Source organism: Hippopotamus amphibius, chromosome 3 (genome assembly GCF_030028045.1).
Source record: "Hippopotamus amphibius kiboko isolate mHipAmp2 chromosome 3, mHipAmp2.hap2, whole genome shotgun sequence".
NCBI lineage: Eukaryota > Metazoa > Chordata > Mammalia > Artiodactyla > Hippopotamidae > Hippopotamus > Hippopotamus amphibius.
This window is the reverse complement of record NC_080188.1, coordinates 169,643,163-169,658,959: the sequence shown is the minus strand read 5'-3', so window position 1 is coordinate 169,658,959 and position 15,797 is coordinate 169,643,163. Positions and strand designations below refer to the sequence as shown.

Here is a 15,797-nt window from a genome sequence, read left to right as displayed (position 1 = left end):
TTAGTAATTAAGCCTCAGCGTCACAAAACTCAGTCCCTGAAGCCTGGGGAGAATCTTATTGGCTAATGACCAGCATGGTCCCAACAGGCCCTGCTGACACATGTCAGTTTCAAGGGGCACAGTCAATCTGGTAACACCTGCAGAATGGCACAGCATTTAAACCGGGCAATCCCATAATTCATCAAGAAGCTGGTTGCTTCGTGTAACGTGGGAAGTGGGGATTACAGTACTGAGACAAGGGCCACATGGATGTTTAACCAAGATGTATATTTTAATGCAAATCTAAGGACCATCCCTGTCCTCAGTTTACAGAAGACGGTCAAGTCTCAAAACTTTGTAAAACAAATAATCTAGTACCCTACATATGAAGCCCTTTGTAATAATCACTTTTTTCTAATTTGAAAATAACATATCAAATAGAGTTAAGTGTAAACGTGGATGTCAATCACCCTTTAAGTTTCATAAACCTGCTTTCAGCTTTCATCAACAGGCAGATTTCCTTACCTACTGTGATCCTAAACATGAGAAAATACCCTTCTTTAAAAAATTGTTACAAATATTTATTAAAAAGTGCAATTCAGAGGTTAGCTGGGCAAGTATATCTTTGCAAATCACACACACAAACGGAAAACAAAAGCCCAACACAAACAAAAAAACAAGATACAAACAAAACAAGAAAAAAAAAGCATGCGGAGAAATGGACCCCAAAAGATGGAGACGCAGGTCAAAGCTAGAACTCTACCCAGATGTTGCTGTGCTTTCCACGCGCAGAAGAGGATGGTGAGGAGAGACCCGCAGCCTCCACTGCCAAGCGCTGGCTCTGGGTTCAGCTGCTACTTCAAAATTAAGATTTCATCAGGGAGGTTATAAAAATATCCTATATACATGTGTACACTGGAGGCATTTAAAAAGTCATCAGAAGCTTGACGTGTATAATGTCTCAGCAGTTTCAGCTACGAAAACCCAATTAAAGCATCTGTCATTTAAATTTGGAGTGGCTCAGTTATTTGAATGGATGATAAAATCGAATCCTCTTAGGGAAAAAGGAACCAAGATCACCTACCCATGCTTGCAATCACTCACAGGGTAAGAAAAATCTGATCCAGAACTAGCCTTTTTTGACATTATAGTTTCTGAGTAAATGTAACCAATGTACTGACCACCCCCAGCCCCCAGGGCAGAGTGCTGCAGGAAGAAAATAACTGCCAACAACACGACCGTGGGATCTCAGTCCACTCACGTGAGCCGCCGAGCTGCTCATGGAAGGGTCACTCTGGAAGTGCAAGTTGCACCTCTAGGGAGGAGGCTGTAGGACAGCTGCATGCACCCGGCAAGGGCCTGAGCTTGGGCCACCTCACCCACCCGCCACAGCTGTGTTCTGCTGCCCTGTCCTCCCTTAATTCAAGCCATAAGTTGCCAGCACCCCCAAAGTTCAGTGATTTTCATTCTTTTCCATTGGTTATTTCTACCACAAAAAAACTGTGCCCAGAGAAGCACTTTCACCCTAGCGCTTATCCCTGAAAAACCAATCACTGCATCTTCTGTTGCAAAGTACTTCTGAGCCCTCTGTCCCCACGAACCACCAGCTTTCAGGGGCGAAGGGACGCAGCTGCGACAGGACGCGAATCCTACCCAGGAGCCCGCACCCGCAGGGGGTGCTTCCGAAGCGGCCAGCCTGTGCCGTCTGATGGGGGATGGGCCTGAGCGGGAGAAAAGAGCTGCCAAAGACGGACGGAATGAGCAGCAGCCAACACGAGCCATGTCTGCAAAGAGTCTGCAAATTTTTCTGGATTCCTCGAAGGCCCTCCGGGGAGAACGAGGTCCAGGGGGGCAAAGCAGGGCCAGCTGTCCTCGGAACAGGGCTGGGGGCACCAGGAGTATGCAGTCGTCGACTTCCTCCTCCCACCGGCCCTCCCTGCGTCGGGCTGGAGGAGCTGCCTCGATGGCGGGGTCACAGAGAAAAGTCTGCGCAGGCTGTGCTTCTAGGACAGTGACGCGAGAGCCGGCGCACCACGCGCTGCTTGTCCCTCTCCCCTCAGGTTCATGTGCAGGAGGAAGCGACCCGAAGGCCCCGCCGTCACAGCACTAAGAAGAGGATCAGCACGACCAGCAGGACCACAAAGAGGACAGCGATGGCACACCACTGGCGCCGATCTAGAAGACAGGACAGGAGGTCAGCTCTCCCAGGGCTCTACATCCCCCAAGATGCAGTTACAGGAAACTTCAGGCAACACCTGGACGCAGACAGAACGGGCAGAGGCCCCGAACCTGCCTGGGGGCCTGGTACTCTTACCACTGCTCCTGGCCTGCACCGCACGTGGATTCACAACCCTGCCCGTCCCCTGAAAGCCAGCCTTGTAACAAATACCGGCTTTGTTTCTCAAGTCTCTAATTAAGATCTATGGATCGCAGCTTTCTGCAGGCAGTTACCGCATCCCTGGAAAAGGTGTTGGCATTGGTATTACAGATCAAAGCTCGTCCACTTTAAATTTCCCACCAAAGTCAAATCGTTTAACTGAACAATAATCATATTCTTTTTCTCAATGAGCACAATGGGAGGACAGAAAGGAGATGAAAGCTACTGCTGGTCACTTCGGGAAACAGCTGAAAAAGCAAGCTGCAGTGATCACAGGCGAGAAAGATCACTTAACCAGTAACTGTGTTAAAGTAACTGACACAGCTCATCTGTAAATGAAAGTGGAATGTCTTTTCTGAAGCCTTCTGCCCTACTCATGATTTAGAACATGTGCAGGAAACAAAGAGGCCAGAGCCCATTCAAACAGCCCTGAGCAAGGAGGCCCCAAGGGAGGGACAGGAGAAGGGCCCACACAGGCTCCTGCCCACAATCCTGACTGCACCCCCTCACTCAGGGCTGCTGTGAGAGCTACACAACACGAACGCCCTTGCACACTCTGTGGGCCCACACTCAGGGCGCAGGACGCTGCCTTCACTTGGGCAGATGTACAAAGAGCAAGCCATCTCCCCACAGAGGAGCCCCGCCATTTTGCACAAAGGGTCAGGCTGAGATAAAGCCTGTAACAATGTAGCTCAACTGCTAGAAGTAGCAGTTCCATTTAAGTAGAAATATAAAGGTACATTACCGATTCATCAAAAGTTTATTTGAAAGCCTGCAGATTTTAAGCACACCAGAGCGATTGAGAATCACATTATAAAAAGGTCTGAATCGGGGAAAATAGACTGCGGAACTTTCCACAAGGCAATCCTAAGTCCACAAAACATGTACTTAAATGACTTAAATGTCATGACAGCAAACAGAACGGCTACCAAACAACAGTAAGTAAAGCAAGTACCTCCTCAGTGGCTCACCTTGCTCTCCATCACACATGTTAGAAACTCACTAAGTAACTGGGGATTAGGGTCAAGGCCTCAAGTCCATCTGTTCTTTTCCTGAAACAGGACTAGTCCAAAGGGCAAGGGGAGGCAGAGTTGGCCTACTTCAGATAATAGTACTAATCTGTGTATCACTTCAATGGTCCAGAAAATTCAAGTACCTAGCGTTCTTTCATCTATTTAAAAACGTTTACAATAATTTTAAAGCCCTCTCATTAAAATGAAAAGAAAATGACTGGTCTATATTCTTCTAGGATGATACAGTCAAGGTAAATGCTTCCTGACTGCCGAACACAAGACACCCTGCCATCTCAGACCTGGATTTCCAATACTGAATCAGCTTCCCATCAAACTCTACCCAACCCTCCTCGTACCTCCAATCACCTTCTCTCCTGCAACTGCACTAAGCAGGGGTTTTCATCAAGGAGGACAGCCATCACACCAGCTAGCACAACCCAGGAATGCTCTTTTAAATCCACTTTCCTTTGAAGTGGTAAGTTGCTCCTAGGAAGCATGAACTGGGCAACGCCAGGGTGCTGTTACCCTAGCAGCCTTCTCCTCAGAAGGGGCAGCTACTAACCACAAGGGCTTTTGTGACCTCAAGTGAATAGTCCCAACCAGCTTTTCTGCAAGCTCAGGACCTGCCTTAAAGAGTCAGGGGGAACAAGAGGGACTCCACACGTTTTTGCCCCAACCCAATACAGTCTCCTCCCCTAAGAAGAAAAGATGAACCACAGAATTCTGGAAAGTGAGGGGGGGAAAAGCTTGGTATCCACTTAAAAGAATATTCTTCCTCTGAGTAGGAGAATGACAAGATTAGTGTCTCTCTTGGGTCATTCAAAAATGTATGTATGGCATCTTGGCTGATTTCTGCCCAGGAAGCAGCCAGCCACAGGGAGTCCTCACCTCTGCAGGACAGTGGAGCATGGGGTTCAGTTACAGCCTAATCAAACTTCAGTGTGTCTTGATACTCTTTATGTACGGGCTTGACTGAAAAGCAGTGAACTTGCCCAAAATTTATGGCGGAGAAGCAGAGACAAACACAAACTGCCTCACTGTCAAATTGAAGTCAACATGGCCAAGTAGGAGGCCTCGAGCAATCTCTCTTTGGGGAGCAAACAGGGATTAAAATGAACACCACAGGCAAGCTGTCCAAACCCAAAGGCCTTTCAGGCTAAACGCTCTGTTTCCTGGCTCTCTTTCTTAGACAAACATAACTAAAGTTCTTACTTTCACTCCCCAAGCTTTTCTTTTGGGAGAAAGTAGAAGGCATAAGCAGGCCTCAGTGCTATTTTTACACACTGAACCGCTTATCACAATGCAAGTACTTTTCTAAATTATTCATACCCAGAATGCTGGGGACAAGGACACAGTGCATCTTTGTTCTACTGCTCTTCTCCAAACAAAACTGGTGCTGAAGTAGCTACTTGACTTTGCGACTAATATATACACTAGTGAGAGATCTGGTTGAAATGGTTATATAATACTTCAGTAAAAAGCTGCCTTTTATTTTTTATTTTTAAAGAAGAGAGGTGGTGTGGAGGAGGAGACAACAGAGAGAAGCAGGAAGAGGACTTTGCAAAGCTCCCCCGAGGTGTGTGGAAGATGAACTAAGCTGGTGCCTGCTGCAGGCAGTGGAGAGCCTGCTGGCAGCAGGAAGATACCTGCCCCTGGAGAGAATGAAGGAAACCAGCCTGGCTAGGAGCTTCCCTTTGTCTTAAATATAACAGGTCCTTTGCCCCCAGGGCCGTCTTCTCCCTATCTTACCCTTTCCTTTTTTCAAACAAACATTTACGGTGTACTAATACATGAGAGACACCACGAAGCACTTCTACACTAATTATTATTTCACTTAATCCTCACAATGACCTTGAGAGGTAGGCATCAACTTATTTTCTTACATACAAGAAACTGAGCCCAAGACAAGTATTATGTAACTTGACTGAGTTAAACTGCTGAAAAGCAAATATACATATATACTTAAATCTTGCCTCAAAAGGCAAGATTAGACTATTAGACTCTGTAACATGTATGTGACAAGAGGAAACCAACAGAAGAATAAGGTGTCAAGAAACAGGGGATGTTCTGATGAGGGAGGGGGTGCTCTGGTTCAAGAACACTTATGTGACCTTGAAGAATGTCTCAGTTCCTCCCTTCACCCAGAGACTCCCACCAAATAAAGAGAAAAAAAAAAAAAAGATACTGGATTTTCTTTGAGTTAAAAAGATAATATTTCTCATATACTAGGAAAGATGATTTGTAGTAACCAAAAAAAAAAAAAAAAAAAGTCATTGGAACACATCTTCCTACACAGTAACTAATTTGAAAAATGTTACTTCTTCATCCCCCGCCTGGTACAAATTTGCTGGAATAGTTCACTACAGATTTAAATAAAAATGGTTTAAATGGGATCTGCAAGGCCATTTTATTCTGAAATGGTAGAGGTTTTTCTTTCAATTAAAAGTCAGTCCAGGAGAAACAGTAACTGGCTCTTAATTACTGTTTTAAAATAAATTCCCTATTTTGGCAAGGAAATAGGAAAAAAAGGAAAATGAAGGATTTTGTAACTGCAAAGAAAGTTACTCCACTGGAAGAAATATCACCCGACAGCACCAACCTCGCATGATGGGGACCACAGAGACTCTTCCTAGGTAAAGGCCACAAGCAGAAGACAAGGCCTGTGCATGCTAGTCTTCCATTCTCTGATCCCAAAACAGGACAAAAATGTGCCAGAGGAAAGGGATCTGAATGGGCGCGCCCGTGAGAGACCCCCCCTAGACTGTCTCTCTAGAATTAAGTAAGAATTCTGGAGCTTAAAAGCACATACATACCACTGGTCATGTGAGATACTTTTGCAAGTTTCTTCATCACATTGTCCAGCCGAGACTGAGTGCTCTCCAACTCGTGAGAGAAGTCATCCAACATCCTAGAAAGACAAGCAGACGCAGGAGGGAGCTGGTGAGTACGGGCCTCAGTGCTAGCAAACATCAAACAGGCAATGGCGGGATTCAAGCCCCCAATCTTCTATCCTCGCGACAAGATATGGTTTTGTTTTGTTTTTTTAAATAAATTTTTATTCATTCATTTATTTTATTGGCCGTGTTGGGTCTTTTTTGCTGTGCGCGGGGCTTTCTTTTTAGTTGCGGTGAGTGGGGGCTACTCTTCGTTGCAGTGGGCGGGCTCCTCATTGCTGTGGCTTCTCTTGTTGCAGAGCACGGGCTCTAGGCGCGTGAGCTTCAGTAGTTGCAGCACATGGGCTCAACAGCTGTGGCTCACGGGCTCTAAAGCGCAGGCTCAATAGTTGTGGCGCACAGGCTTAGTTGCTCCGCAGCATGTGGGATCTTCCTGGAGCAGGGATCGAACCCGTGTTCCCTGCGTTGGCAGGCGGATTCTCAACCACTGCACCACCCAGGAAGCCCCAAGGGACAAGATATGGTTTTGATTTCAGAATTTTGGAAACTTACAGTAGTAACTTACATACATTGTCTGTTAGCCACCATCCCCAGCAGGGTCTGGGTCAGTCCCCATAATCAAACACAAAAGTAAATATTTCTGCAAAGAAAACTACGAGGCGACACAGCTGTAGTGAGTTCAGGTCAGATTTTTCTGTATCGTGAGCTTGCAGCAAAATTTTTTCTAATTTTTAATTTTTTAGAACTTCTAGATTTCAGAATTGCAGACAAGGCCAACAGGGACCTGACCATACGATAATACAAACGCAGCAGCAGTGCAGTGTAGCAGAAAGAAGGCTGTGGGAAGTCACAACCAGGCTTTGCAACTTGCTACCCTGGACAAGGGACCCTGTTTCCTTATCTGTAAAATAGGGCAATCCTATCAGCGCAGCTTCCCTGCCAGGGTTCCTGTGAGAACCATGTAATACACAACGCGCTTTACAGCAACATGAATTAAGAAACGCATTTTGATCAAATGATCATCTCCTTTAAGGCACCCTGTGCTTTATGGTAAAGCTGGGCGGCCTCAGGATTGAGTCCTTGATGGCATGTGTGCCTCAACTACACACAGAGAACCAGGTCCCTGAGGTTCACACTGCTTGCTGTCCAAGGTGCAGCTGGGAAAGAAAACACCAAGATACTTATACCAACAGTGTTTATTTCATAAATTACTAAGCATTCCAGACTTTTCAACTTCGGATTAATATGTGATTATCCTGAGGCTAGAATGTGACACACAGATTAGTACCGGAGGACTTATTCACAGGGCTTTCTTCCTCTGGCAGCATCAGGGCAGGTAGAACGACTGGTCTTGGTCTGTGCCCACACGAGGCACCTGACAGCCCTGCAGGATTCCGGCAACCAACTGCTAAATCAATCATTAAATAAACTCCATGGTGACAACTAATAAACAAGCCTTTGTCCCTTACCTGAATTTTCAAATGAAAACATTTTTAGCTCATTTTAGATCCTGGTAGCATCTTGGCCCTGTCAGCTGCAGGGCCAAACGCTGATAAACAAGAGTTACCTCTGTGTGCTGGGCAGGACCTTTCTTACTGAAGACAAAAACAGGTAAGTCATCCAACCTCCAGCCCAAGGACACCCACTAACCATCCACTAACCAAGTTTCTAGCCCAGCTCTACCTGAGCGCTGTCCAAAAGAAATACATTGTGAGTCACATATGCTACTGAATATTTTTCAGTAGTCACATTAAAAAGGGGGGGGGGTAATTTTAATAATCTGTTTTATTAGCCCAATATACCTAAAAAGTTATTTTAACATGTAACTTCACATTTTTTTCATACTAAGTCTTCAGAATCTGGTGTTCATTTACATGTAGGGCCCTTCTCAATTCAGACTGGCTGCATTTCATGTACTCAGTGGCTACATGTGGCTGGTGGCTATTGTACTGGACAGCACAGGTCTAAGTCCAAGACCTATGTTTTTTCCTTTTAATTTACTTATTATTTTTGTTAGAGTTATACACATACACTGTTTGTAGAGCTAAAGAGTCCTACAAGGCCTCTTACCAAAAACCACCGTTGTCTCCCGTTCCTGAGGGCCACCGCTTTCAAGCTCCTTGCACGATTCTCTTGTTTTCTCCGGTTTTTGAAGCTACACACTGGCACCTCAGTATCCCCATCCTGCTGACTCTGCACAATGAAAGGCGAGGGCTTAGCCCTCCTCCCATTCCATTCTCCACCTCCGCATCCTTCCCACTTCTCTTCCTGCTTCCTTCCTTCCAATATAATTGTGTCGCGGTTTGATGAGGTCAACACTCAGGGTTTACGCTGTCACGAGCGAGTAAACGCTACTCCCAGCGTGGGGGTCTGGGGCACGAATCGCACGGCTCCTTGGCTCGCCCCCCTGCTGGCCGAAGAGTCAGCCTTCTCAGGTCTGTTGACTCAGTAACCATTCACCTTTCTATTTTCCAGGATCTAAAATTGTTAAGGGCATTGTTTCTTACTCCAAGCTCTATGTTCCCACCGATTTTATGCCATTAAAAAAAAAAAAAAAATCCCTTTGTCCTAGTGGACCTTAGAGAAGGAGCAGAGGTAAGAGGTTGCGTTCAGTTCGCCATCTTTAACTGGAAGTCTGCCAGGCTCTACCATCTACCCAACCAGGGAAACTGCTCAAGTAATTAGTCCCTTCCCATCCCCACAATAAATTTTAGAGTAAGAATGCATTTTAGACAAATTAAACTGCATGCCTAGATTTCTGTTCTGCCAGCTTCCGATCTGGTCTCCCTGCTTCCCGTCTTTTCCACTGTGGTTCATCATCTAAACCACAGACAGATGGGCGTCCCCCAAAACATGAACCTGACCGTGGCATTACTGACACGACCTTCACTGGGGTTGTCTATCCCATCGCCCTTTGAATAAAAAGTCCTGACTCCTTAACATGACTTCTAGGGCCTTCCCTGATCTGTTTCTGCCTCCCTGACTGGACTTCTGCAACTTCCCTCTCAATCCCCATGCTCCAGACGTACTGAACCTCTCTGTTCCATGTACTTTTCCACCTCAAAATCGTCACAGGGGCTTTCTTCCTTCCAGTAGACCCTGCCCCTCACCCCTCTCCTACCACCCCCAATCTGACCCCAGCTGGCTACCTTCTACTCATCCTTCTGGTCCCAGTTAAACCTCTCTTCTCTTCTCAAGGACTTTACACTGAGTCAGGTCTGCAGTTCAGCCCTCCACTTCTGTCACCACTTAATGGCTTGCCCCGTTTATGCAACGTCTGTTCCACCCAGTCACTGGTAAACTCTGATGGGCAGAGACACTGTCTATTCCCTTGGCTCCTCTGTGGATACCCCGGGGCCTTCCAGTAGAACAAGATGCCCAGTTTCAATTTGTAATGAATGAATCCATAATGCCGAACACAAAATCCAGGTAGGAGAGCTTCTGAAATATCCTAGTGGAACTATTATTTTTTTTTAGAAAAAAAATTTGTGAAATGGTAAAGGTATTATGTGGTAGCATTTAAAAATGCTGTTTTTGGTGTCATACTTCAGGAGTGCAAAAAGAGACTGTTCTTAAGGAAAAACAAATCCAGTTATATTTTCTTGTGTTTTTTTCATTTTGTGGGGGAAGAATTTTTTTTACTAGTTGGAATTAAATTTACAGTTTTCCCCCCCATAAAATTAAAATTTGAGATACAGAGCAATAAGTTCCATTGAGTGTGGCGGGAGAGGCATGGGCTGTTAGGTTAGCCCATGTCCTGTCATCTTTGGGACAAAAATCTCCACAGGGCTTACACAGCCATATTAGTTTCACATTCCCATTCATAACAATGCTTCAAGTATCTGTTCAGAGGAATTTGCACTTGCTTTTGCAGGTGTTTAAAAATATTAATAACTGCCTAAACCCTGTTGAAAACTGTATCTGACAGATTCAATTCTTTTGGAGAGGCCAGTCTGCAAAACAGAATAAAGATGCAGCTATAAACAAACCAGCTTTTGGTTTTACCAGCCCTGTAAGTGTCAGGCTCTTTAGGGGGTCCCATAAGACGGCTTTTCCCTCCATTTCTCTGCAGCGAGAGGGGCATCTCGGTACTCACACTGCCTGCTCCTCCAGCTCCCCTCCGATGCGCTGGGACATGTTCTTCAGCACCCCGATGCTGCCAGAGACCAGCTCCAACTGCTCATCCTGCTGTTCCACGATCAGCTGGTGCCAGAGAAATGGGAAATAAGCAATTAAAATCCTTCTTACCTGGTTCCAAGCCCAGCACTCTAGCAGCTGCTAGCTTCTTTGCCAACTCGGGACAATTCACATTCAGAAGCAAAGCCCAGAAATCAAAGGACCAGACCGTCGCCTCGGAGAACATGCTGCTCAAAGGCTGGGTTGTCAAGCGACTGATCTCCCCTGCTGACCCAACTTGTGAACAGTCAGCGGGGCTTGAAACCACCCAGAGAGATTTACCCTGGTTGGCTGAAGTCCAACAAGGGACAGACAATGGCCAAAAGCACCTGTGCCTTGACCACGGGCACATGGGGATGCTTGAGAAGAGGAAGCCCGCTGCCAGGGTCAAAGTCTCAATCCACAACAGCCGGCCACAGCTGAACTACAAGAGAAAGCCTGGCAGATCGCCAGATGTGGGGAAGCTACACACACAGAGTCCTTTGCTCCCTCCTCAAGGACAAACTAGAGGAGGCTCTGTGGCAGCAAGTTACCTCGCAGACAACATCTGAGCCATAGTTACTTTTAATTGTGTTATAGTCTCCTCACTTTTTATTAAAAAAAAAAAGCTTGCGTGGTTAATAGCAATTTAAGTAGACAAATGCTTAAGCAGATGTGCCAGTAGAAAAAGAAGAATACATAATCCACATGTATACATAAAACAGTATTTAAGAACCAATAGTTCTGATGGATAGACAATTCTCAAATCCACAGATACTTTATTGCTTCCTTTTATTAATACAACGACATATCAAAAGTAACAATACAAGTATAAACAACGTCACTTTCCTTCTACCCCTTAACTTCCACCAAAGTAATGATTTTTATATACAATGGAACCAACAATAATTTCAATGAAAAAACAAGGACTCAACTTTTTTCAAAGTGCCTCTGTTGAACAGAAAGCTGAGCATACAAGCGGAGGCTGGGGAAGAGGCTGCTGTGTTTTTTAAATCAATGGCCTCCTCTGTCAGTTCTGGGTGTCTGGTCTGCTTGTCCTAAGAGATCTAATCAAGCTTGGTTCTCTTGAAACTGTTATGCTCTGAAGGAAGTTTTAAACACCCTTATATATGCAATCATCACACAGGTAGACTCAGGCAGCTGCAGGCGAGCTCTGGTCCATCCTGCCTGTCATGAGCAATGAAGCCCCTGGCTGGAGAGGAGCGGAGAGGGAGGTGCCCAGCCTCCCACCTCCCTGTCCTCGGCTGGTGGTTCTCAGGTACCTGCTGTTGTGCCTGCTGCTCCTCGATAAAATGGGAGTTGGCCAACTGGAGCTCCCGGTCGAGGCGCCCATATTTATCCGTCATTCCAGTGCTCCAGTTCTGTCCGCCACTGTCTCCTAGCAGGGCCTGCAAGAGTGGGGCAGGGGGCAGCGGGGCAGGAGAAACAAACCATTACTATCTCTGAACAAATGCCCCATCACCATGATGTAAAGAGTTCTCCCATTGCTCATAAGCTGTCTTCCCTGGGGGTCAGCCTTTTATGTAGTGGTATACAATTTAAGTGGTGTTGGGTACAATTTAAGGAATGCCAGGAAGGGTACTCTATCTCCAAGCTCTCCCAACAGGACTCACAAACGGGCTTTGTCTCATTAAAATGCAAATAAATGTCAACTTTAAATCAACAAGGGACTTCCCTGGTGGCGCAGTGGTTAAGAATCCACCTGCCAATGCAGGGGACACAGGTTCGATCTCTGGTCTGGGAAGATCCCACATGTTGTGGAGCAACTAAGCCCATGTGCCACAACTACTGAGCTCGCATGCTGCAACTACTTAAGCCCACGTGCCTAGAGCCTGTGCTCTGCAACAAGAGAAGCCACCACACTGAGAAGCCTGCACACTGCAACGAAGAGTAGCCCCTGCTCACCACAACTAGAGAGAAAGCCTGCATGCAGCAATGAAGACCCAACACAGCCAAAATAATTAATTAATTAAAAAAAAAAAAAATCAACCAATGCCCATCTGTGTACTGCTTTGTGGATCCAAAGGCACTTGGTCTCTGTGGGCCAGATCTTTCTAGCACCGCTGGAAGTTCACCAGAGACCTGTTGTAGGTTTTAGTCTGATTCCAGACATCTAGAGTCCTTTTTATTTAAATATGACCCAGGGAAGTTTTGGTTTTTTCAAGGGGAAGGAGAGAGTCCCCTAAAATGACAAGAAGGTAAGTCATAGCCCCTCATACACAGAAGTCACAAGAACCATCAGTGTCTATTCAGCGTAACCCACAGATAAATCCCAATGCCCTTCAGGTTAAATAAAAGGCTACTGGTTTCCCAGATGGAACTAGGGGCTGCTTCACCAGGTAGCATGCCCACAGTGGGCGCCCGACCCTGATGACCCAGGCAAGTGTTGGCCCTGAAGTCAGTTCTCCACCAGCTTTCCCAGTATGAATTTGAGGAATTTTGTAGCCAGAAAAGGATAAATTTAGGAATGTCTTCCTTCCTTGAAAAGGCCAGCCAGAAATGTGAGCTGGCCCTGCCTGGGATCCCCACGAGCCTTTCTGACTTGGCCAAAGTACTGCTCAAATCAGTCCTGCACAAAGAACCAGAAGAAGCTAGCAACTAGGATTCTTCTTGCTTGCCAAGCTGCCAGATCTTCTTACCAGGTACTTTTTAGCTCTGGAACTGTTAAAAGCCTAACTGATTACTTGGTTCTCTGTCTGAAAAGCCCTCCAATAGCCCCTCAATGTTGACACTAGCCTCGCCCGACTTTCAGATGTGAATTCAGTCAAATGGCCACACTTGAGGCTAGGTTCAAGGTAGTTCAGGACATATTTTAAGTCCTGAGAAGTTATGAGAGGAGAATCAGGAGGCCTGAGAGCTTTCAGCAGCCCAGGGCCTCAGTCAAGAGTCTGGATGGTGACTAACTCTGGTATAAAGCAGACCCAAGGCTTTTGGGGGATGGCTCCACCCCAACCTGGTTGCAAGGGTGTCAAGATTTAAAAGATCCTGCTCGTTCTGATGCAAAGACTCTAAGGACTCTATGGAGGATACTGGGGCCTAATGACAATTTTTTCAAGGTCAGAAAAAGGCTATAGTGCATCATTAGGCTATGGACAGAGAACTGGAGCTCCTGAAGTCACAGTCAGGGCTATTTTTTCTAGCTTATCCATGGTCTACTCTCGGGTGGACATGTGTCATACTGCTAAGAGTCGTCTGGGCTTTACTGTAAAGCAGTTTAGATTTCCTCAGTCTAAGCACAGAGCACTTGGTGCTGGATGAAGCATCGAGGTGAACTCTGCCCCGCTATCCCCTGAAAACCTGTGACTCGAGACATCTCACCACCTAAAACAAAATTCCCAGCCATACTTGGAAAGGCTGTGTATAAACACACATTTTATGCATGTTAGCTCAAAATACTATCTAGAGAATAAAAATTCAAATAGGAGTAACAGAGGATAGGTGTTACTAATCACTGCTGCAACTATATACTTCAGGTACTGTCACTCAGCTTCTATAAGCTGACGCGGAAATGAAAAGGGAACTTCAAAACTTAGCCAGCCTGCAGCTGTTCGCTAGCTGCTTCTAAGTTAGTGCCAGATGGGATGGCTAGCTAGTGGCTTTCTCCTAGCTGCACTGAGAAGAGCAAGAGGGGCAAATGAGAAGAAAAAACAATGACTTGGAAAATGAGATGCAGGGAAAGGAAACAGGAAAATTAAGTTAGGTGATATTTAGAGAGTCCTCTCCCCTTTTCAAGCTTTTATAATACTTGTTTTCTAAATAAAGTGGATTAAGAAACACCTACAGGTTTAAAGTGAGGATTTCCATCATAAACTACTGATTCCTAGTTAGTTAAAAATGGCGAGCTGATTTAACAGTCTACTAAATTCAAGGACTGAGCCTCTTGTAGCTTTTATTTTTGATGTGTCAACGTCTGGGCTTTGGTTTCTGAAACTGGGTTTCATAATTTATTTGTAATAACTTATAAAAACTGGACTTCACATAAAAAGATACTTAAAATGGTGAAAGATTTAACATATATTAAATTAACACATTTAAATTTCCTCAAATGCTTTACATAAAATTTCAATTAAATATCTAGTGAGTTCTATGCATAGGCAACGTAATAGCAGCTAGAAATAAAAAGAAAAAAAAAAAAAAAGAAAGAAGGAAGACCATGACACAATCCATCCTCACGCACAAAGGAGCCGGGGACCAGCAGAGAAAAAGACAAGAAAGTAAGCAATTACAGCTCTTAACAGAGCGCCTGGCACGTGCAATGTGCTCCACACTTGTGGCGGGGCTGTCAGGTACTCAGAGGGGGCAGTGCGAGGGGAGGGGAGGCTGCCTGCCAGCATCGCCACGGGCTCAGCACACAAGGTCTTCTGCTTGAATACATGATACACGGATGTCAGAATTTTTAAATTCCAAATATGTGTTTTTTCTTTGATTGATACTGAATATGCTGATGTTTACTCACCTGTCTGTTTTTCCTTTCAGCTAATGCCTGCACAGATGACGCTGACATCTGATCCTTCATGTCCTAATGAGATAAGTAGAAGACCAGAAAACAAATGAACATCCTTAAACAAAATCATGGTGAACAGTCTGCACACGAGCAAAATATACATAATTTATTAATTTTTTTAACAAAAAGACAGAATTCTCTGACTTCTATTTTCAGTCTCAAAAATAAAGAGAATAAGAAGAACGACATGCCCTTAAAAAGAAGTAACCTGGACACTAAATTTAAATATGAGGAAAGAAGAAGTATTCCCTGGGTACCTACCACAGTCTGGAAACACGGTTACACGTGTACACATATGATCGCTGACTTTCCACAATGACCCTGTGAAGCTGGTATTACTTTCCTTTTACAGTTGAGGAGACTAATATCTGGAAAGACTAAGACACCTTCTCAAGGTCACACAGCCAGTACATGGCAGCCCTGAGGTACACACACAAAAGCTTGTGTTCAAGGGCTAGCATTTTCAAGTATAATACACGTAAAAAAACCACACACTTTATGATAAAATATATTTACCATTACACCGGAGACTATTTTCAAACAGTGATAAACAGGTCACTTATTTTATTTGAGGTGGATTCATGCAAAGTATAGACTATTTCTAACACCAGTATTTTCCAGTGGTATCAAAAATAATTTTGTATGGATAGAAAAATGAATGTACCCATTACTTAATCTGAAACAAAACACTTTATTAAATATGAGCCATTTGCATCATATTTAACTACAACCCAATATACCTTAAAATGATTTCAGTTGAGTACAATTATTGTAACACAAGCTTTATTTAAAAAAAAAAAAAGGATCCCAAAATACTTTATAATTTTCTGTCGGCAAGTAAGCTATATTTAAGA

General features: G+C 44.8%; 1 protein-coding gene across 3 annotated transcripts in view; it reads right to left on the bottom strand.

Moving 5' to 3' along the window:
- Window positions 1-248: 248 nt before the first annotated feature.
- STX6 (syntaxin 6) overlaps window positions 249-15,797 on the bottom strand; it is a 40,355-nt gene continuing 24,806 nt past the window's right edge. The window contains exons 4-8 of one of the 3 annotated variants that reach the window (XM_057726882.1): window positions 14,896-14,958; window positions 11,702-11,827; window positions 10,360-10,466; window positions 6,183-6,277; window positions 249-2,154 (exon numbers count right to left, since the gene is read on the bottom strand). In XM_057726882.1, coding sequence (XP_057582865.1) covers window positions 2,078-2,154; window positions 6,183-6,277; window positions 10,360-10,466; window positions 11,702-11,827; window positions 14,896-14,958 — 468 coding nt within the window. In that variant the 3' untranslated portion in view covers window positions 249-2,077. The other 2 variants (XM_057726884.1, XM_057726883.1) reach the window with 2 other exon arrangements.